This window comes from Trichoplusia ni, chromosome 1, assembly GCF_003590095.1.
Source record: "Trichoplusia ni isolate ovarian cell line Hi5 chromosome 1, tn1, whole genome shotgun sequence".
NCBI lineage: Eukaryota > Metazoa > Arthropoda > Insecta > Lepidoptera > Noctuidae > Trichoplusia > Trichoplusia ni.
Window position 1 is genome coordinate 617,156 of NC_039478.1, and position 25,071 is coordinate 642,226.

Below are 25,071 nucleotides of genomic sequence, written 5' to 3' on the forward strand. Positions count from 1 at the left end.
TGCGCGGCCCATGTGAACCTCACACCGACATACGAAACTCACGTACTTGGGGTCAGATAATTAAACACGGTAATGCATTACTTTTATATCTATTACAATTATTATTTCACATAGATTTTCCTTTTATTTTGACAAACTGTTTAGTTTTGTAAAAATACTGATTTGAGATGAAATACATTTTCCAGAGATATACGGAACACTGGACACGTTCTCATAGTTCCCGAAATAAATCTCGTCTGAGCAGTTCGGTGAGGAATTAAAAAAAGAAGACTTAATTTCGCCAAATAATCGGTCAGTCAGAGTTATTAGCACCTTTTTTGTGAGGCCTACTTTTTATTGGGTCGAGGTCTACAATGCGATTTGTTTTATTTTTACTGAAAATCAGGTTGTGGTTTCTGATCTTTTGGATTAGTGGATAGAAGACTTTGGGCTGTTTTGTGTCTTAAAACTTTACTAGATAGGAGTTAAACAGACAATTTTAAGTAGTAATACAAGTACGCTTATGGAAAACACGAATAGCAGAAACAAAATGCCGCTTTAGACAGTTTAGTTTGAACGGCTACAAAATGACAACCTAGAATTCCCACTAAATTAGAATAGTTTATTTCGTCCGTCGGCTATACGTACATTTGTACAACAGTTGTCATATCCGCAACAGCTCTGGTGTATTTCGCAGCTCCCTGTGCACATCCGTAATGTCCTGCTCGATTCACGCTCCCTCGCACCCGAAGTGGTAGAGCGTGCCATTGGTTCATGCTGATGCCTACACTGCATAATCTAAACTTTGGTCAACAAACTTAACATAACCTCATATCCGTAGATTGTGTTCCATTTTGTACTGGCACGGTGTAGCAATTTTAATCCATTGTGTTGTGCTACCGAAGTTCAAGCTATTTTTGTCGGATACTTGATTCTTTTTTGGATCGACGTCCAACGATATCGATTTGGTGAAACAGCGATGGTTCTTTGCCCTAAGTAGGGATGCTCACTTTAGATATTTTTTGCAGATTTTTTTTATTTTTGCCTGTTTGGTGAGGAATTATGTTTCTCTTTAGATCTTTATTCAACTGTTTTACAGTCCAGAGTGACTCTCCTTTCCGTAGTTTTAATGGTAAGCCGATTTAATTCATATACCAATCATAAAATTATGGATGACCTACTGCTCGACTCAAAATCGGTAGGGTTACGCTATCATGATAGGTATATTTTATCAGCAACGCTCAAGGTCTGTCTTCGTGCTTTAGGTACACAGATGTGATGTGACTCTAATGTTTTATATAACACAACGTTATTAGACGGCTGAAATAAATCTGTACTGCATGTTTATCGAGCAATCACTCAGGGTTGTCGCAAACTCGACGTATTGACGGCTCTATCTGAGAGCAGGCGATGCATGCGCGGTCTGCAAACACCTATCGCCCCACCCCGGAGAGCAAACGCGTGCCAAAATTTGATAAAGTCCTCAGTTCATGTTTAATCATATGACATTAAAGGCGAATGTACACAGTGAGTGTGTCGGGAGAGCGCGATCACTGCTCCGCATTATCATTTTCCATCAGCCCGAAGCCCGGAGCTCCGCGGCCCTGTCGATTCACTGTTTAAACGTTTGTTTATCCCGCGAATGACACGTCTACTTTGTTACGATCTAATTTGTCGGTTGATACGAGTATGATTGATTTTTTCTTGTTGATTGATGATATTTAATCAAACGTCGCTTGTTTATTTATTGAGAGGTTGGCAGGCATAAATTATTACATGTAGGTTTGTTTAGGTTGTGAAAGTAAGTTGTAAGGTTATTGAAGAATCTGTTCATTTATGAGCCTAGATGTTACTGGCTTACAATAATAATAATGTTTTACTCTTTAGTTTTCACTGGTACTCAAGTCTTGTAATTATTATGAGATATGGAGTTTTAAATTCAAACTATTTATTTGTATTCGTACGGGAGGTTCAGCTCTTCAAACAGCCTTTCCTTTCCCAATGCAACAATAACATGCTATTATAATTATAATATTGTAATCATAAAAAACGGAATCAAATAATAATAATTACAACAACGGAACCTTAAGAACCGAATCTAATGAAATACTAGAAAAACAATAGCGCGAGCGAATCTGTTCATTTGTAACGCATCACGGAAAATATTGCAATGCGTTTAGTTAGTGCGTGTTAAATATAACTATACATATATGTACATTGTATATACATATTATACTTGAATAGTAAAGGTACGATATTAATGGCAACTTATTCTTATCGTATGGTAGGAACAAATGGAGTTTAAGCAGCCGGTAGACAGAGTCAGGTTTTATAATATTGAGCACTATTTCAGCCCGTCACGTAGATTAACAAAAAAATTGAGACATTTTTTCTGAAATCCAAAATACCGGAATATATATTTTAGGCTACTTATAGTTCAGAACCGGAGACTGTTTTTATCACTGTAAATTTGGTTCTATCAGAGTTCTCGGGAAAAATAACGGCCTCTCGCAACCAGTCAAAATAACAATTAAGTCGCTCAATGATTTGGCGAAAATTAAGCTACTGTTATTCTGATTGAGGCTTTTCTTAATTGTGTTCTTATTTTATATCAATAGATGATTGTTGCTAATCAAAATTACGATTTATTTATAGTTATAAGTAATTGGGATTAATACAGATACAGTTGTTTTTTGTTCCTTAAATTGACTTCAAATTGATTAATGTCTGTTGACAAGCAACGCATGCTTGAAACGTCATCCATGTATGGGCACCTCAATAATTTTAACGGTTCTTACATATTCACGTGACGCATTTACATAGTCTTTCAAGGTTGGGTATAACAAAGTAGGTTGTATTTGCTTGAATTAACCAACATACCGACACGACTCAGACTTTGGAGTCAGCAGTACTACAGGCTATGACGTAGGTTGCCTCGAAGGACGGATTTAGGTTTCAAACAAATGAGGTCGATTAACCTAACATTTTATTAGAGTTATTTAAAACCTCATTACTCTAAACTAGTCTGGGAATGAAATAGTAGGCCACATAGGTTTACATATGCTTAATAAAGCATTCGAACTTTTATTTCATAATTCGATATCGAATTATAGTAATTGTATCGTGAAACTTCTTAGAAAAAATATACAAGAATGTGAACCAGTCGCGTTATCCCGATAAGTACCTACAGAGAGAGTTAAGCATTATTAAATATATATTTATGAATTTCCCTCACTCTTTAAAACGGAGTGACGTTTCAGTTTCTGATCATAATCTAAGTTCTTATCATTACTTTGATAGAATAGAGAAATTATTTACTTTTACTATTCCAAAAATATTCTCGTGTATCACAAAAATAAATGACGAATAACGCTACTCCAATCACCTGCATCGACAATTCCCGAAAACAGAGTCAGTTATCTTTTCGGCGGCCCCTAATATTTTTATTTCGCACTCGGTTGAGTAATTGTACTATTTATTCGGACCCTCGCACTTTTCGATTTAAATTAAAATGAAAGGCTTGAGTTTTTTTTATAATGTATTGGCGGGGCAATTAGAAACAGACTACAAAATATTAAAAGTTCCCCTTGGAATGGAAATGTGTCGCCAGCAACGTTGAGCCATTCGTCACGCGCCGTCCTGACAATTGTTCGCACGCTCGGCGCTGCACTTTAAATAATGCTTAATACAATGTAACATCACGTTTAATTGGCACTAAGATATATTCGCCGTTCATTATTCTTCGTGTATCAGGCACGCATCGATCTAAAGTTTGCTTGTTGCTTTAGAGATCTAGGCTTTCGAGAATTTCTTTCATCAACTTAAGCATGATATCGGGATTGTAGATTATCTGGCTTCATTTTATTTACTGACGAAAGGTTTTTATATTTTACGATATCTAATAATTATAACGTTAATACATAGTACGTATCTAAAATTCTTTTTTTGGAGTTTCGAATGAGTCCAAAGAGGTTAGCATAAAAGAAAGTATGCTAACAAGCATAAAATAACAGAACATTGAACCAACGGTAAAAAATAAGGGATCCTATAAAGTCTTGTAGTAGAAGTGTGACATAATTATCCTAAAAACGTTTAACAGAACAGCCTGGCAGAAGGCTAGGTTTTAACAAACCAAAAAATTGCATATTATAAGTTTTAATTTTGAACGCACATCATAAAAGTTCAATCAAATGTACTCGACAAAAGTATTCAAAAATGCGATATTGATCCTGATATTCATAATTCAATATAATTGGATGAACACCGGACATCCGCAGACGACATATATTCAGTAATAACTCAAATTAAAGGATTTTAGAATTCTCACGGACAATAATGGCTATACAATTCCTTTAAGGTGGTATTCATAGACGCATTGTGACGTCAAACAGTTGAATATCTATCGTCTTTTGAAATCCACTGAAGTGGTCTATTTCTTTAGAAAACTTAAATTTGATGGGACATTCTGCAAATGAATTCCTAACGACATCACTTTTAATAAATCTTGACGTTTTTGACAGTTTGATTGGTTTCAAATGAAGAGTTAAATTGTATTTTTTCTTGCATTGATTGCATTAAAATCACAAATTATCTTTATTTACATTAGCGCGTATTCTTCAAATAACATTACCAGTTTTCTCTAAAATGTTTTATGTTACCAATTTTCATTCTCACAAAAACCAGTTCCCGAGAAAGCACTAAATCGTTATAAAAATCTTGTTAATTAGAAAAAAAAGTACCGAGACTTAATAAATAGGTAGAAGTGATTGTAGCGTTACAGTTTAATGTACATTTTTAATGAAATGGGAGGGTAAACGAAGTTCATTAGTAGCCTGGCGCCAAAGCAACACTCGTAAAAATGAAAAAGGGAGAAAAGGGATTTCACAAAGCCGGGCTCAATTTGGATTCAATGAGCCGCGAATTGGTAATGCTAAACGCTCCGAGAGGGCTTAGATATCCCTACTAAACATAGTTACGTGTACATAGCTGTATGGTGGTATTAACGTTTGTCTGTTGGGCACTCGGAGAAAATACTTTTAGCCGTCAATAATTTAATTAATTATCGAAAACATTTAGTAACGTAATGATTTTGCTACCATTATGGTCAGGACTTTGATTAGTGACATCTATAAATCAAAAAAATTGTATCTAAGAAGATTCATAGAGACGTAGCAATCTTAACATTCAAATATTGTTACGTAGGTACTTAAATTTACGAAATGATTGTGTGAACTTCATACATTTTTAGTCCACAGCAGACACAAATCGAGGGAACGCAAATAACCATAAAATAATTCGATTCAGAAAACCAAATATGACCTCTTAATTACATATTTTAATTTCGTGACTCTGTTAATTAACCTTTTGTAAGCATTTATTTTGGTACGTGTATTGGAATTGAAAAAGCATTTCATGTGTTCATCTCCGATAGCAATTCTGTTTTACGTAATTGAAACACTAATGAAACAAAATTTACGATGACATATTATGTTCGCGTGAAATTGTGAATTGATATGAATTCAGCAAATTCATAGCGACAGCTATTCCGTTTTATTTATATCAAACTAGATTTGAATGTCTAATATAAAGTAGGTAGTCGGAGGGCCGCCTGACAAATCGGGCCTATGGCTTAGTGGTGTTTACAGTGGTTCGGGTTGGAGTGGCAGCAATATAAAGATGATCGGTCGACACGTCGCCTCATGTATAATGTGCATACAAATTTAAGTGGGTGCCGGGTAAGCGCGGGTGGGTAGTGAAGGCGCGACTCTGACGACTCAACTAGCACATCCTTATGATAAGAGTATGGAGAGAGGAGGAGGCACGAGGACACGTGTCCGCCCAGCAGCGTCGCGACGCCCCCCCCGCGCCCGACACGTGTAAGTGCGCGGTGAATCTTGCTCACTACGCTCTCCTACGAGCCCGACTACGAATTCGGCGTCGTTCGGAGTTTGTTCCGCTCTATATTTACATGAAACGAGAAAGATTTTTGTATTCGATGTAGACAAACCCAGTTTCCGTTTTGTGCTGTAACAAGGAATATTCTCATAGACCCGCCTCACTTTCGCGTCAGTTACGAGTTTTCGCTCACAGTTTTGCATTGATGCCGACTTTCTTGGCGGAGTTGTATTTTCAACTTTTTTACTACCCTTATTAGTTGAGAAGTTGGTGTTTGTTAGTACTTCACCAGAACTATGTTAGCTTAGTTATTTGTTACAATATTTTTTCATTATAATATGTACCATTTGTAGTTTGACTCTTATTTGCACTCTACTTTACAGTTAACAGCCTGTTGATTTTATGTCATGTCATCGTAATTAAAGTATGTTGCAATATTGAAATGATTGCTTTTGGGATCATGTGTCCAACAAGTAGGTTTGATGACGCTTGCTAAAAGCTTATTTCAATTGACATCAATTAAGACAGTTCATAGTTCTGTGATTAGGAAAAACAAGGACCTTTCCTGTGATTAACTAACTGTATCGTTACTAATTTTAAATAATTGTTTCAACTGATTATCCGCTATCAACAAACGAAAACGACAACAGATGTCATTGTATCGTCATCTTATTATCTAAATAATGACACGAAGTACACGACGCACCATTTTTATATCATCTATTGGAAGAGCGATAATTATGCAGGCCCTTAGTTATAATGCAAAGTGCAACACAAACCGGGACAAATGCAGATTTCTGTAATTAAATTATGGCTCATTCTATTTATCAGGGACTCCAATGCAACCTGGTGACAACTTGTAATTGCATTATTACAAGTCCGTACAGCACGCAAGCTCATCCGACGGTACTTGACCGGTTTGATAATATAATTACTTCAAAGACATATTCCAAGTTCGCTCAAACCCGTTATGAAGTACCTCAACAAGCCCCTTAAGAAATAATTCCCTCTTGTAGGGTTGCTTATGTAATAATAACGCTTTTAGTACATTGAATTCTGTGATGTTCGCAAGGAAGCCTACATGAGTGTTTATATTAACATACAAAGTTTGGATGCTCCCTATTCGAAAGGAACCACCCTTTAAGGCAGTCTTTCCCAAAGTGGGCGATAACGCCCCCTTGTGGGCGCTGCAGGTCTCATGGGGGGCGGTAAGAGACCCAGAAAGAAAATGGGGACGTTGTGATTGTATGTTACCTACAGACTGCGCTCAGGTTTCAAGTTGCGGGTTATAATAAAAGTTTCGTTTAGAATTCTCCGTTAATATACATATTATATAGGTCACAATAATTAATTAATTTAACTTCAAGTTATAGTGGTTTTTAAACAGGTGAAAAAATGGGGGCGCTAAAAAAATATTTATTCTCAAAGTGGGCAGTAGACAAAATAAGTTTGGGAACCACTGCTTTAAGGGGTGGTGTTATTAGTATAAGCAAAAGACATAAAGTTCCCCCTCCTGGCAGACGTGGTGTGCATACAATGGAGTTGGCATTGATTTTGAGTTAAATATCACCCCTTTGCCGCCGCGGTGCATTGTTGTACATCGAACGTGTACAAACATAGTGACGTGAATTATTGTTACTGGTTATTTCATCTCTTTCATTGTAGTCATTAATCAGCTACAGAATATGCGTTTGATGTCTGCTCCTGCGGTGTGAGTTTGCGAGCAGCCGCGCCTCGCTTTGTACCAGATCAAGTTATACGTCAGGGTAGACCTTTAGCCTTGGATGATTTTATCTTTGCTCCTTTGCTGTCAGTAGGTAAGCGTGTGTAACGTGTTACGTTCAACTGTCACTTTAGTTAAGCTTTGTCATTTAAGATATTCCCTAGTGTTTTGCGTCTTCAAAATTTATTTTAAACTCACGTTATGTCACTTGAAGATTTTGCTTGCAAACTTGTATTTTCATTTCTTAAGAATGATGAAAAGTATTATCAAAATAAACATCCCTTTCATTACATTACATTTCCAGTGCTATACATGTGCTCTAAGTGCTGTGCATATTTTGAAAGTATGGCACATTTTTTTTTCAAACTGTAGCTGCCGACATTCATATTCAATTAAAGAATTACGAATCACAATTCCCAAAAATATCCATCAACATTTTATTCACCTACAATTTTATTGTACTTTAAATTTTTCTGTGAATAGAAATAAGAAATAAAAATGCATATAGAGGAATTACGCGTATCCATGAATACGAAAACCTATTGTACTACGATAATATAATTACGCCACACACGGGTATTTAGCATTTTCAAAACTGTCATCGGTTTACAATGACGATGTGAATAAAAATGACATTCAAGAGGCTTATAAGCAAGCTGTGCTTTGTCAAAGGGGTACACCTGAGCAAACTCGGTTAACGTCAAAGACCAGATTTTAACAGTTTTGTGTTTACAGATTACTATTGACAAACAGAGATGAAAGCAGGTAATCTCCTTTGGGTTATTAATGCAACAATCCCGCCGGATGTCAAAGACGTAGCTTTCCACGTTCATAAACCAATATTATCTTTAATTTGCTTTTGATTGAATTATTTTTAGCAGGTTTCAATCACACGTCTGGAACTTTTAATACATTGTACGTGCGTACGATAGCGAAGTTTTATTTGAAAAATAAAGAATTTTGTATTAAGTACCACAGATTGGAGTAAGTATAAAAACTCGACAACTGTCTAAATTAGTGAGGTCAGAATGAAAAGTATAATTTTAGTAGGTACGACCATAAATAAGAAAATAAAATTCCTTTGTTGAAAATAAACCGTAAATTATATGTGATTTCAGGGATACGTAATGTTTTGAAACACTTGTTGATGACACGAATAAAGCTCATAGGATAAGACACCTTTATTTAAATTCCCACACGGTAAAAGTACTTAACGTGGCATGGAATGTCGCAATGCCAAAATCCCACCGGCTTACTAAGTCAACTCCGCTGAAAAAAACGTACAATATGTTCACGGCTCTTTGTCCTTTTTTTTATTCATATTTAATCTCCGAAGCGTCTACAAAAAACAATGATTTCACGGTACAGCATTAACGCATGTAGGCATAACAGAGAGGCGAACCAACCCAAAGTAAATACAAGACCATATATTACAATGTTGTCAATCCTATTTACGGACATTTTACTCTGTTTATCTTATAAATCTATTGTGTGCATGGCGGTCGAAATTATGGGATTTTGTGTCAATATTTACACGAGTCGGGTTCGTCAGTCGTTGCATTTAACACGTCCCACCGGTACAGATAAACGCATGAACTTGTAGTGCATCGCAACGATGATAGATGGCGCTGTGCGGCGCGGCGCGCTCGCTATCGTTACGGCTGTGGCTTCCAGTGTTGTACGCACTCTAATATCATAAGAGCTCCGTTTGTTACTAACTGTTCCAGGATTAAACGAGGACTTTCGTGCTGTTGTTGTTTGGGTCGACTCAAATGTGTTTGTATTTCCTTTCACTGGTTATCTGTAGTGTAGTTTTATTAAATTTTGTTTTCGGTTATGTATACATTTTGTATTGTGTCTTTCAGAATAGGTATAAGATCTGTTTATTCGTCAATCGGAAAATATAATAATCTATTATAAAAATACAAACGTATGACTACCATAATCAAAACTATACCTCCTAGATTCTAGTTATTCCCAATTTTAGACTTTCACAGAAAAAGAAAAACGGCATAAGGTTACCGGTTACGTATTGAAATAGATTTGAAATCCCACTGAGAGAGGCGCAAAATTCTCTCGAAATCCTTTACAGTGAAATTTTGACGTCCGGTGCACTCAGATTGACAAATCAACTCACCTATTCGGAAGAGGTTATTCAAATTCAATGCATCAATTAGGCTTTTAGGAAAGATGACTTCCATTCCTGGCGTTGATCAAAATTGAGTTATGTGAAATAGATACTGGCGAGGCTCTTTCGGTATGTTTTTCTATCCCAGAAGTTTGATGGTAATATGAATAGACGAAATAAAACCACAAAGTTCCAGTCGGACTAGCAAAACTGAGGTTTCCGTACAAACTGGCCACAGAAAAATGAAAATGCATGAATAATTAGCGATCATACCAAAATGCTTCAACCTCTTTTGTATTTCTAATATTAGTTGTTAAAGATGGTGACGGATAGATGCACAGAAGCAGAGCCTTATGGAAAATGGTGTTTTGTTTTTACCTTTTACGTATACACGTGTACAATAAGGAGGACAAAAAACCCTTTTCTTTTTTGGCAGCATCATCATCTCAATCATGAGTTTCTTCCTTAATTTTTTCGAAACAAAAATAGCTCTACTGTACAAATGCTCTCAAATCCGTCGATGCTGTGGTCAGTGCCTGGTTCTATTTTAGATGGAAATAGATTTTACCTAAATATTTTGCCGGAACGGAACGGCCGGGAACGAAATGAAATCGTTGCTCAATAAGAGGTCTGAAGTAAGACTACTTGTGGGACTAGAACCTTTAAGGGTATTGTAATGAGGTAAGAGTTAACTTATATTCAGTCCAGAGCTGTTTTTTTCCCTAGCCTACTGTGCCCCACTGCTTGGCAAAGGCGTCCCCCAAATCCTTCCACAAGTCTCTAGTCTGGGCCGCATGTAACCAGCCAGCGTGGTGAGCGTTAAGGTCATCTCGCCACCGCTTCCTAGGTGGCCCTCGACGGCGCCGTCCAACCGCTGGCTCCCATAGTGTGGTGACTTTGGCCCAGCGATCGCTGGTATTACGGATTGTCAAAGTGTCGATCCATGGGGGACGCCAAAGATGATGAAGGTCGATGATCAGTTTTTCCTTGAGGAACCGAGGCAGCACTAAGCCTAAAACAGATATTGCGAGTATACTAAAGTACTACTGAATTTAATCCTTGCGTTGCGGGGTGGTTTCGCAAACGTAAAGTTCACAAGTTCACATGCACAAAGACAGACACTCAGGGTAAGAATTCGTGTATCACAGTAATATTCTTCCTTCGCGGGAATCAAACCTTTACTTGTTCAGACAGCTTGTATGTTTCACCTCCAAAACTTCAAAAGTCTAAGGATAGAGTTACGTTAGAGCTAGGCAGGAGTGGCGCTTATGTCATATATTTATTATTACAAAAGAAAAACAGCCAATTCTTGTTTCAAGTCTTAGCTACATTCAGGGCATTTGTTTTAATGTATTGTGAAATTTAGGTGATTACAAAATACTTGAACATGACGCAGATTTTACTTCTATACACAGCGGTATTCCCCTCACATGAGGCTTATTATTGTAACCGCATTGTCATGTAATCGCAGAGTCATGAGAACAAATAATAGTTTGTAATGCCAAATGTTTATGACAATTGTCACGAACTTTCTATTATTCTACATTATTAGATCAATTATAAAGAAACGGGTAGTTTGTAAAAAATAAAACTAGCAATGTACGATGTAAAAGAGATTCCGAGAACTGTATTTTTTATTAATACGTAAACCACATTCTTTCACATGTACTTAAATCTATGTTAGTTAAAACACATAGCAAACTGTTAACTGAATATTTTTTTATGAATAAAACCATAAAATATTTAATTGCACAGTAATAAAAACATTTACAAATTCGTTTACTATTATTGCGCCGTGCTTCGTTCACAAGTTAATGTCTTTTGATATTTTAAGTAAATGAACGTAAACATTTTTTGTTGCAAAAAACATGGAAGGTTTTACTCTTTTATCTTCACGAGCAGTTGATCGGAGCACGCATCCATTGTCTGATATTTTTAGTCTGCCGCTGTCGCAAAATTGCTCTATCAAATTATCCACAGAACGCGGAACATTTAAAAAGGTAAATTAAACGTCGCGTTCCTCGAACAAAGAGTTATTCGGTAAAATGCGCTGTGTCGGCATACATAAGGCGCGCCGGGATGTCATTAGCGAAAGCTCGGCCTTTCTAATGCCTAACTGCGCACCGCCTCCCATTGTCGCGGCAATAATGAGCAACTAACGATTTAAGCCCCTGCACTCCTCTATTATGGACTAAATGCAGAGATTTCGATAAAAATTATCTGACACACCTAGACGCGACACACCATTTTGTGCATTGGAAATTACGTTCTGCGGTGCTTTGTAAGAATACTTTCCTTTTAGATGTTCAATTAATTTATGCAGAAGGGGCAGACGTAATCAATTGAATGTTATAAGTCTATATTTTTATTTATATTAAAGTTCGAGTGTGGGGACGTTTTCCAATTTGGTGAATAGTCGAAAAGTTTTCATGCCATTTGAGAAGTAGGTAAATAGTTTTAAACGGAACGGTTTCATTAGTTAATTGAATGAATTTGACTGAAAGGATATTTGATCGACTCGAATTTGATAACTTAAACATTCATACATTTTTATAAGATGGTATTCTATAATTGTTCTACATTATAATTATGTTATTATTATATCAAAATGCTCTCCTTTATCTAATATTGTTTTTATTAAAGTACTACTTATTGAAATTGGATTTTTATCGATAATTGTGCAATTGTTACTAAGAAATATAATGAACACTGGTAAATAAATAAATAATGATTCATATTATACTAACGTAAATCTAAATCAACGATTACCTACTATTATCATGATAAGCATCACACAATTAAAAATTTCTTTAGAATTTAGCAATATTGTAAAAAAAAACCTTGTTATTCAATTTGGCAATTAGAATATATTGTGTGACTGCGATTATATTAAAAATAGGTGAAGAAAAAAGTATAAAATAGAAACATCTTAAAACATCTCTGTCTTATCAATGGAGTAAAGATGAAGAGAGTTCAGAATCCTAAAAATTTTAGTATATTATAAAGACAGTAGGATGGTAATGTACCTATTACCTCTTTACTTAACTTACTATTTTGAATGTGCCCATACCCTCCATATATCAAGTAATTCTTAATTTCTTGGTACTTACAAATTATAGTAAGTATACGATTAAATAAAAAAAGAAAGTACATTATTTAAGAAAAGAGTATTAGTTAATCCTATTTTGAATATTTTAACCTTAAAATTGAATGTTTTCATCGATAGCCAAGCATTCATAAAATTTAAAACAAAAGCAAAACAAACACCCCTCCTTCTTTTATCCCTAATTAGAAGACTAGAAGACAACGAGAAGACTAGAATTGGCAACAATAACATTTTTATACAATAGAGTACTTGACAAAAAATCTGTTTAATTCGTGAGATAGAGTTCTAGAAAAAAGAGAGAATACAGTGGCTTAAAATCTCGTGTGACGTCACTTACTAGCAAGTGATGCTTTCACCCGCCACTACCACACTTAAGTGTTTTTATCTTCGTTACTTCTTTTTAATATTGTAATAAAATGCAAAATGCGTGTTAAATATTAATTGAAAATATTTCTGACGGACTAAAATGCTTTATATCATTAGATATAGTCAAATACTCCATTCTTGAAGTCCTAAAGGCACTTCTAATAGTATCGTTTGTACACACGACACGCACAGGTACTAAAGTGCCTCAGTCATCGTTTGTTTGACTCAAATAGCATGATTGACAGTAAGCGGCACATCCAAGATGTGTTTTGGGGGTTGTTACCCACTGTGTACATAAAAGAAACGAAGACCCACCTCATGTTTATATTCGTGTGATTTATCAACGCTTGCGGATCAGGCCCGTCAAGCGTTTAGATGATCCCATAATTAAACACATTCGATATTGCTTTTCTAAGTGTTGGACCCGTTTCATGTTTGGCCATTGCAAAGTTGTTTGCTTTTCGTGAGAGGGAAACATGAGTATTGTTGTTTTGCTATTCTTTTAACTTGTATATCGATTGTAGGATAAATCTACTTATATATGTTTAGATATTGAAGTGTCGCGGAAGGCATGTTAAATTTTGGGTCCCGGCTGTTAATAACATATCTACGACAGACAGTCAGAAGCTAAGAGAGTCTATCTATCATAACCAGTGTAAAGGATATTGTGCTGCTCAGGTAACTGGGTTGAGGAGGTCAGATAGTCTGTCGCTCCTTGTATAATACTAGTACTTATCTACATCCGTTTAGACTTCAAGCTGAACAAAACTGAGTTGGAAAAAGGCTAAGATGAAAATATGTTTAGATATCAGAGAGCTTCTAAATATTGCATAACAACATGGCAAAGAAAATAAACAAAAACTTTGATGAATTTGAATTTTATATGTGCAGTATTAAGTGCTTGCAAAATAAATCTGTTAAATTGCAAAGTAAACGAGTATACGTGAAATGACCTAATTAGCGAGTGTAATTAACAAAACGTGTGTGTTGTGTCACGGCTTCACACCAATATTGTCCAAATTAGGGTGAACCATAACTTTGTCAAAAACGTAAGTTATTTACGTTGTGTACTGGTTTGGCAATTATTCTGCGGTTTGATTGGTCAAAAAAGCTTTGTTCTTTTACTAAACGTTTTCATTCGCAGTTTAGAAATGTTTTGGCTAAGAACAAGGAGTTAAAAAAGTCTCTGTTCTTATAACTAGCAAAGAGTTTTTTTACGTTTTTGTTCAAATGATTTAGCCTAATTTGATTTTCTCAGCTTTGGTAACAGTAAGTGGCTTTATTGATGCCATTTTCATTCAGAATGTTAATAAGTTTAAGTATTGCAACACAAAAAGCTACTACCGCGTCCAGTACTGAAAGTTTTGATGTCTTTAAAGGTGAGCACGATTCCGCTGCTTCAAATTACACAAGCAAAACTACGATAGACTCCAATAAAACATTTACATCGACACGAATATTCATGAGTGATGAGCCCGATACTAACTAGTCGATATCAAAATAAAATGAAAACAAATTGAAAGCTTAATTAAAATAAAACGAGTTAGTGAAGTGAGGGGAATCGCTGTGACTGTCATCATTCCATTTGACATCAATGCGCATTTACATTGCCGGGTGCTTTATGTATGTTTGTGAATCACTCTGCTTTTGTAACGACTAGCCGAGCACAAACAGCCGACTGTGGTACACAAACGCGGGGCAGTATGCGTAACAGTATACATAGAAAGCCCTCGTAATGTTTGCCTTCGTGTGATTTATTGGCTTCGTTGGATTTAGAGGCACGCACTGGCGGGGTCCTAGTCTAGCGACTACGCGGTGTAATGTTACGTGACTATTAGATACACACACCCCCGCCTGCGGTATTGGGTCGCTGCATCGTCACGACTCATTTGTTAATCAAACACTTATAACATCACTACCATGTCAGAGAGAGCTTCTACAATGCGAATTTGACAGCCAAGAGTCTCATTGTCTAATTTCATTCGGCTGTTTCTTGAATTTACTCAAGAATTCGTAAGACAATTAAGTTATTATTTTTCTGTTATGAAATTATACCTAACTGAATCTAGGAAGTGTAAGACTAAAATGTACGTCAAGTTTTATGAAAACAATACATTAGGCATTCTCGTCTGGGTACAACTGCAATTTATATAAACCAATTTTCTACAGTCAACATTTTTTTTTTATTCAATAAAATCTTGTGAAAAATTTGGTTTTAGATTAACTAATTCACTTTAATAGACCCACATATCTATTATCTATAGCATACAAAACATCAAATCACATTATTTTGTTTAAGAAATATCAACATAATTGCATCAGAAATCACAATCAAACACAGCGAGCCGTTGCATTAAGTGGCAACCCTATGAATACACAAAGCTGCAGTCTGCAACAAAAAGGCGGTAGAAATGAAGCTTACGAACTCCGGCCACTTATTTGGACCATTACGACCAAGTTTATATGTGCGTAACAACTAAAAATGCCGATACGCACCCATTGGAAGTGATTTCGGCAAGCGACCGTCGACCACAGACAATGAAGAGGAGGGGACTTGGTGTCATCTGCCTTGAACATAATTAAAATCACTTTAAATAATGCCACTAAGCGGCCAACCCTGCCGAGGTTTTATTTTAAAAAGTGCTATTAGCATTAAATTTAGTTTTGCGGATGATTATGTCGCCCTCAGACCCGGGAGCACATTAACTGCTCACAATTTTTGTGAATTATTGTCCCGGCCGCACTCTCTCGCCTTTTATAACACGGTTATACCAATTTTAACTACTTAGGGTGTTAAGTTGTAAGGAGGAATTGTTTGAACTGAACAGAGACGGTGAAATAGCGAGCTGAGTTTGCCAGAAATATTTATTTGCCTTTAATTTGTTATTCTACATATTTTATGGTACCAAATAGTTTAGATATTACCCTAAAGATTACATGTAGCTCGTTTAATGGAATACATAATATATAATCTCAAAAATGTTCAGAGAAGAATTGGCATTATATCAAATGACATAATAGTCTGCCATCTTTTCATTCTTCTCAATCTAAAGAAGAGTCGGCAAAGAAAAATGAAGTCCATACATACATTCTTTATTTAAGCTTGAAAGTAAATGTTTATTATCCAACCGGAATCAACTACCTAGACATAAACCTAGTTTCGTTTTGTAATTTATATTAATCGTCTATCCTATTAAGCAAAAACAAAAAGTATAAACGTGCAACAATCTTTCTCCATACAAACACTGCAGAGCAGTGTCAACACAAAGAAACTTCTACGATGAATGTCCTTTAATTGTAATACATTTTGTTTTTAATTAAAATTAAAAAGAAATGTTAAAAGCACGGGACACAGCGCCACCTACACACAATGTACACAAGTACAATCGAAACATAAAGTTTGCTCAGAACACGCTTATCGGCTCAATCGGAGGCAAAGAATCGGAAAGAAAAACAATCGTCCGGGGGTTGGATTCTTTTAATTTATCCATCGCAGTTTTAAATCGGTGTTAAGATTCAGCAGTCGTAACGTTTTTTCAATTATCGGCGTCGATCTCTACGCGGCTTTACGATAGCTACCGAGTCTCGAACACGCCAAGTCTTGGTCCAAGATAAAAAAGAAAAAAGTCTCCCTAAAACTTACGCTTGCCTTCCACTCGACATCGGCCAGTCAATGAGATCGATTTTGTGTTTAAAATAAACTTAAATGTGCTCATTATTAAAGTTTATAATAACTGTTTGATGTGTGCATTGTATGACGCGTTAATGGATTTTTCATTAGATTAATTGACTAGCCTTAATTTATGAACGGATTATAAATTTAAATAGCTTTTTGTTGAAATCTTTTTCTTCGCTTAAGAAGTGAATTGAGCGAATAAAATCTGCATTTACAGTCACCATCTGGATTCCTAATGTTTCGTAGTGTGTGCCAGCTGTAAAATATAGAGCACTTGAAGTGAGCTATTAAAACAAATGTTTAATAGTTTTGTATTTTTAAAGAACTACTTTTCAGTCTATGTAATCGGTTTTAGTTTAAGTTGACCTAAATTTGAAACTGTATTTCTTCGAAACTCATATTTAAATAGGATTTCCAAGATAGAAAATCACATCTAAGGGCACTACACCGTACTGAAAAAGCAAATTACATGACAAGCAACGCTCTTAATAATAATGTTCGTTAATAGTTAAAACCAAAACTACAAGCTAAATTACAATTAAACAATTCTAAATGACCAGATATTATTACGCATTATAAAGTTAAAGCACCGTCCACAATAGAGCCATAAAAACGGTACCTTCTTACGTATAAACATAAATATGAGTAGTAAAACCTGACCACGCTTCGTGGCTTTTATACCGAAGCACTATCTATAATTAAACAATGGGCCTGACCCACGCCCTTCCCTTACAACCCGACGGCGACGTTTAACACATTCAGATAATCTCACTAAATCGCCATAATCTCAACTCGGGACGAAACTTAATTCAATTCCACGTTAATTTACTTATTTGAAAACGAGAGCACCCGCGATACAGAGTTATCAGGCCGGGCCCCTCCGGAATTAGGGACTATGGATGATCGGGATAATCTTTTTACGAATAAATCACGATATGAGAGCCCAGCTTGTTGCCGCTATGACATATACACTGCGCCTCTTTTATTAGTGTAGTAATAAAATAATTAACGGCCGCTCAATTTATACTAGCTTTTAATTAACAATGCTGTATGTTTGTATCGTTCTGCTTGGTTGATTTTTTTGAAGTGATACATTGGATTGTGTTAGAGTTCTAATTAATATAAGTAGATTTTAATAAGTTTTGTTGAATATGAATATCTATTAGAAGGCATCTTGAGTTTTTAATCGAAGGAAAGAGAAAATTGGTTAAACGGGATTTTATTGTAACTTTTTTGTGTATGAGTAAAATACACTGATTTCATTTGCAATTAAGATAAGGGTCGGAATGGTTGTTTGAGACTTAGAGATATTGTAAGAGTTGAAAAAAATTTAAATGTTTTAAGTTCCTATGGTCTATTTGTGTCGGGTTCGATCCCCGCATGGATCAAAAATTTGTGTTTTACTAAAGTTTAGGTATTCAGAATGATTGATTTGAGTGTGATTTGAATCTTTGTGGGAATTTGCAACACAAACCCCACGAAATGTCTGTGCCGATGTCGTTTTAAAAAATTAAAAGCCTCCATCTCTACGTGCTTAGTTTCAAATAAAAACCTTAACGTGTAAATTATGTAAATTTCATATGATAAACATTATAATTATGTTATTGTATTTTTATGAGTTTGTTCATCTCATTAATTAAATATGTCATGCGGGGTTGTCGTCCATGGTGTAGTTAGCGTATCAAAAATAATGTAATACAATATACATTGTTAAAACAATATCACTGTTCGTGATAAAACTTGAGTAATATAACAATGCTGTAATTAATACCACAGTACACTTGCTTTGGTTAAAATGACAGTTTCGTAATAGAAACGCAACTATTCTCTTGCAGTGTGTTTCTCTCGTAACGTATCCAAATTAGTTTAGACGGTTTTGTGTAAATCGTATCAAACAAACAAACGCAGTTTCTTTTTCTTCTTGATTATTAGTGGTAATTATGACAATAAATGTGACTACTATGGTATCAACAGTACGGCAAGTCGTCAATTAAAAATTTTATATTCTGTAATCTTCAATATTAATTTCGGATCTACTTGTAGATATCTCTTGTTGGTTAATTGATATTTAACTTTTCCTGTATTAAAATAAAGTCCAATGTTATATTAACGTTATTTCTTTTTTTAATTTGCGAACGCTGCTTACGAAAACATGAATGATTATTTTGACGAACTCAAAAAATATCCTTAAATAATGTTCTAGATATTATTACAAACTACTAAACTGATTGCCTATCCATGAAGTCTAAGTTAATTTTGAATGTTGGTCTTCAAAATGAATACTCAGAAAGTCAAGACGAGTCTGAGCTGAGCTGAAATGGGCACGAGAAAGGGGCGGCCTATGCCCAGCAGTGGGAGGTGAAAGGCTGTGAATGATGATGATGATGAAGGTAAGGAACTGAGTTCATGAGTTAAAAATATATGTATGAGCCAAAGCCGTCTAACACGCAAAACGTCTTTTGTATTTAATGTAAAACGACTAAAAGAACACTTGTTTTTTTTTAAATTAAATATTTCATCAAAATTACAAAAATTCTTATTAATAAATAATTAATATGATATATTGCCATATACATATGTATTTAATAGAAGAATTAGAATAAATAATTGTGGCATTCACATTGTTTGGTTTTTTATCGTTTTTGTTTAAAAAATATACTTGAGTTGATTATACTCACGTGTACAACAACACGTGTTTATGTGATTCATGAAATAATCGGTTTATAATGAAACCAGCAAATATATACATATAGGTTCTATATGTTCATTTATTCATTCAACTAATGTTTAAATAGTCTTTAATTCCCGACAGTAGTCTTAATTAAAATAGCCAAAGTATATGTCTAGCTTATAGGGCCATTTCGTTTTGCCAAACTGATTTGTGAATCTTAACCAAAAAGGGTGTCAAACGCATACAAAAATCATTTGAATCGATCCAGCTATTTAGGAGAAGTTTAGTGGTACGCAGGAACATTAGAATTATACTATTATTAATACATATATCAAAGCTAGTTGCACAACACTGATATCTCGGTTAAGGGATTCTGCGAATCAATCGCCGTCATATGACATCTTGCATTTGTTCAAACGTACCTATCAGAACATACCACGGCGTAGGGTGCTGTCTCTTCCACAGCAGTCATAACATTTTTTTCAGATGTGCTCGAAGCACTTCGAAGGTACATTGAAATTGCGACACCTATGTAACTACACTTGGAATAGAACATTGAAAACATTACATTCCCTTTTTCGACAAAAAGTCCAAAATATTAAGTTGTACGAAAAAAATTAGAAATGATCAATGTAAATGCTAATGAAACAGCTTTTAGCATTGTTCTATGCTCGTTAACCAGTCAAAAATCTGGATCAAAAAATGTTTTTAATAAGACCTCGACATTAACCTGTCAAAAATTCTAGCAAAGTTATGTTAAAACAGTAACAATACGGCAGCAAGATAGTCAGCGTTTTAAAATTTATCGGCTACTTAGGCATTTTAATTGTATTTAAAGTTACGCTGATGACGTAAAAATTACAATTAATTAGGCGTAGTTACTTTGAGTGACTGATAAAAACCAGTGAAAGTCAGACGAACGACTCTGCGGGTTTCGTACAAATAGGGTTGCTAATTATATATAATCGGTGTGACAAAAATCAAAGACGGATGAATTTGTTACCGTAACAGTCATTGCTTAAATTTTGATCTTTTGTTTGTTACAGCATAAAAGATCATCATCTGCAAAAAAAATCAACTGATTCAACTAACTGACGGATGGACGGACAGACAGTCAGTCAGACAGACGAACAGCGGATTCACAGTAACAGGATTCTTTTTGAGTACGGAACCATAAAATATCTATTTATAAAAAGAGAATTTATGTAACAAGTAATTAGTTTAAAAAGCTCTTTTGCATTTTATACTGAAACCTGAATACTGACATATCTGGAGTTTGTGCTGAAATTAGATTTACAAAGTATTGATTTTAGAAATTTATGGACGTTTTGTTCTAGATTCCAGATTCCAGGTCAGCTGAAGGTAGCCGTGATATGTAGGTTAAATATTTACAGCTTACTTTCAAGCGATGTTTTAATTGAACAGTGGTGTTTCTGTTTTAAAAGGCACATTTTAAATATGATGAAAATAGTACTATTGAATATTAGCTTAAATTATCATTAAGCTTTTAACTAAATCTTTTAGGTACTTCGATAACTGCTTAAATGGTTTCATCGTTCATCACAATCTGAGGTAAAATTATATTTAATTGAAAGTTTTAATCAATCACTCGTGATCTACGTGAAGGGATTGTTAGAAAGCCCATTATAGGTACTTTGCACACCCACACAAAAGGAATATAACTAAGTGCTAGTTACATTTTTATCAGTACTATGGGTGTATTTAACATAATTTGAAGAATCAGTCGCTGGCTTCATCACTGAAAGTGAAACGACAATGATTTGTGATCGCATCCTAAAGAACTGTGATGGAAGCTAATAATAGCCTAGCTCGGTTTCCCATCATACAAAAAGAACAAGTTTCAAAGTTGGTAGTCTTTATTTGGGATGGCACAACGTCTGGTAAATTTCGGGAATGCCAAACTAAACATGTCGCTAAATTATAGAATAACATCTTTTATGTCAAGATCTAAGGGCCTTAAATTCACGAAGAAACAGTAGGAGACAAAAAATAGCGCTATAAAATTGAAGTTACGAAATACATCTGCTAAAACATTCAATAGCTTACAGGTACACACTTAACATTCATATTTTTGCTGTGTCTTCTAAGTGATTTTCGTTTAAAGTGTATTAAAATAAATATTAATAGAAGTAATTTTTCTCCCGCAAAATATTCGCATCACCCAAAGCAAGAGAATCAATCATAGTCTTCATCATTTCTCAAATCTAGTATAAGATTATGGATAAGCAATGTAGGTGGGCGCATCTTGACGTTTATCACAAACATCTATTAATAATGCGTCATTCAGATTTTTAGTTAAGTTAATGGTATTACACAGAATGGATTTTAAACGAACAGGTGAATTATTGTCGCTACTTTATTCGGTAGCCATAGTAAATAATGTAACTAATAGAACGATGCCAGATAATAATTATATGCGTTTGTGCACACAGGAATGATAAATGTCATTATTTAAATGAGTACGACAGATAGGCTAGGAGCGGGTGTCGGCGCGTATTTTTAGGTTAAGTCAGATTGGTTGGGCCGCGGGCGCAGATACGTCGCGGTGTCGCCGGCCGCCGCAAACGCCGCTTGACGTTAACAAATTACATTGGCTGTCAACTTTCTGAAACAATATACCAGTTGGCGTTTAACTTATCTTGGAACTTTTCGTCTCGTGTAGATAAAATGTTGTAATACTAAAATGTCATTATGCTTGGTCGAGAGGCCAGCGCTCGTAAGTCACACTGGAGATAATATTTCATTGGGCGCGGTGCGGCCCCCGCCTCGGTCGACGCTATCGTTTCAGTTAGTATCGCAGTTACCGAAGCGATTTGTTATGTTATCTCCGTTACTTTGTTTGAGGTTGATAGGTCAACTTTAAGGTATCGTTCACGAAATCTATTCGTACGAATGTAGGTAAGCTGATACCCTATAAATTCTATGAAATAAGCGTATTACGTTAGCTTTTAACGTTTACAGGAACTTCATTTAAGTTTACGTGAGCTTTCGGTGCTTAAGCCTAATTTAATGTTCACTTCTACTGTCTTGTGATTTAAATACAAAAGTTAGAATGGGTTATAGTTAATAGTTCTGTGTGAGATATCACTATTAACAGGATAACAATTACGTCTCTGATTCTACAAGTAAAGCTATCCAAAAACTAAGTTTCCTAATCATCTCCTTATATAATGAAATGTTTACACGTGCGGGGTACATAATTAGCCGACATTCGAGACAGCAAATTCTTAATTAGAAGTTCACCTGCTACCGCTAAGCAGTGCGCCAACTGTGCTCTATTTACCGCATGGGAATGTATTTGTACGCAGATATTTAAATGTATCTTAATACAGATAGGGACACACATTTAACCATTGTACGGAAATAATAAACAAGAGATTAGTCACGGAATTTGAAATATTAACAATATAAGTAGTTTTGTGTGACGTGTATAATTTTGAACGGGATTAAACTTCTATCTGACACAAGTCTACGAAAGATAGCATCGCGGACATTTGGAGTTTTACAGTAACATATTACCTTTTTAGACGGGCGGTACACGCCAGCCCACGTTCTTTGACAATCGGTGGGCCCGACTTAAAAAAACTAATCACTCCTCTTTTTTATTACTGTTTCGGAGTGAGGCTAGAAGTGATTTGTCCAGGGCAATCTATCATTCAAGCACTATGGGAATAATTAGTGTCAGCGAACGCATCCGGACGGAGTGCGCGCCAACAATGAGCCGCGTGACGCACCATTCAAACAAACCATTAATAATTTTGAACGCTAGTTTTTCTGAGACGGATTCACTCTTGTAAATAAATGGTACAGCGGATTCTTAACTACCTACTTACGGAGACATTTTTTACCACGACGAGCCGTTATGCAGTTAATGTCGCCGGCGTGGTTCAGAAACTATGGCTTGGATGGCGTCTGCTCTCCGAACGCGTACAATAGTACAAGCATTGAAAAGGCACAACATTAGTTTTGTGTTGTCTCGGCTACTTAGTCAAAGCGCGAAAGCTAATTGAACGTTTCAAAACGGTGAAGCGATTAAAACTCAGTACTTTAGAGACAGAGGCTCGAGAAATGTGTTTATCGTTTGAATACTTGTGTTTGTACACGTAAAGATTTAAAAATGGTTGAGGGAGCGCAAACGGTCACGGTCTCACACCACGTTCTGTAGGAGCCGAGCTGGTGTGAACGACCTTTGTTTCGTTCCAAGATATGTTTTAATACGCATTTTAATAAAGCTCGTATTGTTTGGGCTATGGCGGAATACATTAAGCTTGTCGTCAGAAGTCGTTTGGTACATTCTACTCTTAATTAAACACATTTACAGGGAGTTGCTACCAGTAATATTGTGTACCACTTGTGATAGATATGACATTACTGTAATAAACTCATTGTTTGTAAACTTACCGTTCTGACTGTTTTGGTTTGCATAAATAAAAGATATTAAGTGTTTAAATCTGCATTTAAGATACGTTTGTATTTTTTTATAGCCTTTTATTATATTCAAGTTGTTAAGATAAGTAATAATGTAAAAGTGTAGAATGCTGTTAGAAAAAGTTTTGAGATCAGCGGTGATTTATTTAAATTAAATAAATACATTTTAAACTACAAAGAGATCTCTAATCTTCACTTTCCCACATTCAACTCTAGTTCTCATGTAAGTGACATTTACTAAATATTAATTAAACGTGGATTAGTACCTTTCGTGGTATCTTAAGATGTTAGCCGTAATTCCGATAAGCTTTTTTTTTTAATAGGGACCTTTATTTTTCAGTTGATTCAGCCTTACTTATCAAAACAATCGAATATCACCAATCCGGTTTTACTGTTTTTTTTGTTACCTTTTAATTACTGGATGTTACTTGTATGATACTTAGTTAAACTGCTGTCATTGTGAAAGCATAATCATTATTGCTTAAAGGGCACAGTTAGTTCGGTAGTTCTCTACTTTATGTCTGAGACATCTCAACCCAAATATAACCCTTTCATTAATATTTAAAAAGCCCACTTAATACAGTCGCACCTGTATTAAAACACGCATAACTAATATAATAAGTTAAACAAACGGATAATTATCTTCAAAATAAACCAAATTAACTCACATTTGTGTCTAAGTTCTGTTAAAATTGCACATGTAACTGTTAATTGTCGGGCTAAGGACAATGACACTACGCTCCTAACTTCCGCAGTCAGATTTGGTACTGACCCGGGAGTACGCTTTTGTATGGCAAATAAAATTTAACAAGATGCTGTTCACACGTCATTTAACTGAGACAAAAAAATTACATGACCAAATTCGTTTATCCAGTATAACAATTTATGCTAATTAAATTCGTTAGCATTGGTCAAGTAATAGGTATTTGTGTACGCTTCGGGGCCCGTACGTTTGTGTTGTGTTTTTAATTCTACAGGCATAATAAAAAACTTGAAAAGTTCTTATATGGTTATTTTTTTTGTCACCAATGAATGAACCTCCATTGTTATTTTGTGCTCTACCCAAGCATAAAAATTG

At 35.3% G+C, this 25,071-nt stretch overlaps 1 protein-coding gene across 1 annotated transcript; it reads right to left on the reverse strand.

Annotated features, from left to right (window-relative positions):
• Positions 1 to 10,447: 10,447 nt before the first annotated feature.
• LOC113500093 lies at positions 10,448 to 11,859 on the reverse strand. Its single transcript, XM_026880769.1, has 2 exons — positions 11,790 to 11,859; positions 10,448 to 10,737 (listed from the first exon to the last, which is right to left on the reverse strand). Exons 1-2 carry the CDS (start codon positions 11,857 to 11,859, stop codon positions 10,448 to 10,450), a joined length of 360 nt encoding a protein of 119 aa, XP_026736570.1.
• Between the last annotated feature and the right edge of the window lie 13,212 nt (positions 11,860 to 25,071).